Here is a 2,999-nt window from a genome sequence, read left to right on the forward strand (position 1 = left end):
GAGCGTTTATGCTTTCCGGAGAAGCACCATAGCTGGTGCCTGTGGTCGCAAAATTGCCAGATCCTGGGGTTGGCAACAGCTAACGCATAAAAGCCGTCCTTTATGTCGGCTGACATAGCTACATCCCCCGATCTCGCAACGTGCGCCAATTTTTCTAGACCCTCTGTTTGGTAGGTCTTCTTCTGCGCGTGAGCGTTTATGCTTTCCGGATTTAGAATCAATCGGCCTCTCTTTCCGTCGGATTTTGGTATCATGAAGGCTGAGTGTACCAAGTTGCCTCCCTGGCAACGTCGGATACTTCTGCCCTGTTTCAGTCGTAAAATTTCCGCCTGGATCATCGCCTCGTCCACCTCCGGAATTGTTATCCACCGACACTTGGGCCGCACGCCATACTTGATGGCCTGCATAAGCTCGTGGGATGCTCCGTTCTCTCTCCATTTCGCTAGGACACTTCTTACCTTGCAATACAGAGGGGCATTCGGATCGATCCTGGGACCACTGTCGTGCGGCCGTTGGGGAGTGTAAACTTCGATGGAAATTACTAGGTTTCAAACTGTATTAAACTAAAATACAATTTAGTCAGTTAGGATTTAGCAGTGGTAGCTTGTGTAAGAATGATCGGGACTGCCTCTTGTTAAGAGCCTAAATATCCTCAATCACACAGGGCGTACCTCTAACTGTTCTATATTGAATAATTTTCACTAGAAGTACTAAGTGTTCATGACCACATGCCTAATTTGTAGATAGACATAATAACGTAAGTCACGTTAATACATTAGCTGATATAAATAAAGTTCCATCTGAAGAAAAGTTAAAAAAAGAAAAAGACTTATTGGATTTTGGAGATTGGCGGGAGGACCAAAATTTATAAGTAGTAGTTCGGAGATTATAAAATTTAGTTTATAATTTCCTACATCTACTAATGTCTCAAATAGGTCCAAGTAGATGAGTCATACCAAATACTCAGGCTATTGGAGCCATCAAAGTGCATTTAGAACACTTTGGAAATATTGGAAAAAGAGCTTGTATTAAATTATTTAAAATACAAATAAAAACCAATGTATTATCTCAATTGATCTTGATATTTTAGACTGACCGGAGGCCGTATTTCTACAGGAGTTAGTCGTCCTCGGCCTAAATTTTTGCCTCGGACGATGCAGCGCGAGTTCATGCTGCTTTTTCTTCGTTGCTTTGACGAATTTTGAGATATATGAAGAATTTTGGAATGTGGGACGTACCTGATGCTCCACAAGAGATGCAAACCTAAACCCTAAATCAGTCTGACCCAAATCCTTGGCTAGGGCCACAATTACTCCACGATAAGCCTGCTCCCGATGCTCCACAGATAGGCCTCCCAAATCGATTTGCTTTAAATCCGTAATTAACAACATTAGATTGTTGAAGTATCTTCTTCAGTTGTTTTGCAACTCGTGGCTGTTCTTTGAGCAGCGCTTTAAATAGTTGAGTGCGAGCTTCAGATTTTCTTAGAGCTTTGAGTCTTTGATCCATGGCTTTAGCTAGTTCCATGTTTTTACGATCTAATGCCGCTTCAATCGGCATTACCTCGACTGCATTCTTGTTGGGTGCATGTGTTGTGCGAGTGTTGAGCTTTTGTTCAAACTCTTTAGACTCCTCTAGTTTAGCTAAGAACTCGGTTGAGGGTTTCCACTTAGTGGTACCTGCAGTACCGATGCGACAAACGATGGTGTGTTTCCAATGTGTCTTCTTAATAGAATAGGAACAACATTAGATTGTTGAAGTATCTTCTTCAGTTGTTTCGCAGCTCGTGGCTGTTCTTTGAGCAGCGCTTTAAGTAGTTGAGTGCGAGCTTCAGATTTTCTTAGAGCTTTGAGTCTTTGATCCATGGTCTTAGCTAGTTCCATGTTTTTACGATCTAATGCCGTCTCAATCGGCACTACCTCGACTGCATTCTTGTTGGGTGCATGTGTTGTACGAGTGTTGAGCTTTTGTTCAAACTCCTTAGACTCCTCTAGTTTAGCTAAGAACTCGGTTGAGGGTTTCCACTTAGTGGTACCTGCAGGACCGATGCGACAAACGATGGTGTGTTTCCAAGGTGTCTTCTTAATAGAATAGAATCCCTGATACAAGAACGTGTCGGTTTCACGGTCGACATAGATAGGCTCGTCATGTATCATATTAATTAAATCACGTATCCATGGGTCGGAGCTACATAAGGGACAACACAGCGGAATAGTAGATTTAGTAATATTATCATGATTTAACAACTATGCGATAAGTTGCCAAGTTGGGTTTGCTCACGCATTATGCTTGATAAGTCAAGTCGAAAGGCATCACCTTTAGGATGAGTCAACGACCTATAATCAGAAACCTGTTTGTTATGTTCTGCGGCGAACATATCAATAGTAAATGGACCCCATCTTGATTGAGCGAGGTTAAACCATTTCTTATTAAGCATCCAATCGGTTGCTAATAACTCTTTAACTGTTTTCTGGTAGTCAGGGACAAGTCGAGAGAGCATGTCAGGAAGATAATAATGTATTCCTGGTATGTGTGTAATGTTAAAAGCGAACTTAGCAATAATGTCATGCCAGCGGCTCACCAACTGGGAATCAGGGTTCATGTCCTTTAAAAATGTTAAAGACTTTTGATCACAGGCGAAAGTGAAGTAACTTCCATAAAGTTAGTCTTTAAGTTGTCTTAGCGCAGTAACAATAGCAAGGAGCTCTTGTTTAACGGTAGGGTAATTCCTTTGAATTTTATTATAACTCTTGCTAAAGAATTGTATGTAGCGTGGTTTACCATTTATCGTTTGGTATAGCACTCCACCTACCGCTCGATCTGAAGCGTCGGTTGCTACTTGGAATGGGACGTCATCCACAGGGTATTACATGATGGGTGCGTCTATTACTTTACTTTTGACTAGCTTAAATACATCATCACATTCTTTAGTCCAGAGCTTTCCCAAAGGCCCTTTGTGCAGTCGTAGGTGACTGAAAGGCTTTAAGTAATGAGAAAGA

At 41.7% G+C, this 2,999-nt stretch overlaps 1 protein-coding gene across 1 annotated transcript; it reads right to left on the reverse strand.

The window, feature by feature from the left end:
• SARC_08637 (hypothetical protein) lies at window positions 1–2,156 on the reverse strand (the record flags this gene model as incomplete). Its single annotated transcript, XM_014297374.1, has 4 exons — window positions 1–526; window positions 672–732; window positions 1,239–1,367; window positions 1,680–2,156. Coding segments are annotated over 4 exons (1,193 nt in total), but the record flags the coding sequence as incomplete, so codon positions are not given.
• Between the last annotated feature and the right edge of the window lie 843 nt (window positions 2,157–2,999).

The sequence above is a fragment of the Sphaeroforma arctica genome (genome assembly GCF_001186125.1).
Source record: "Sphaeroforma arctica JP610 unplaced genomic scaffold supercont1.795, whole genome shotgun sequence".
NCBI lineage: Eukaryota > Ichthyosporea > Ichthyophonida > Sphaeroforma > Sphaeroforma arctica.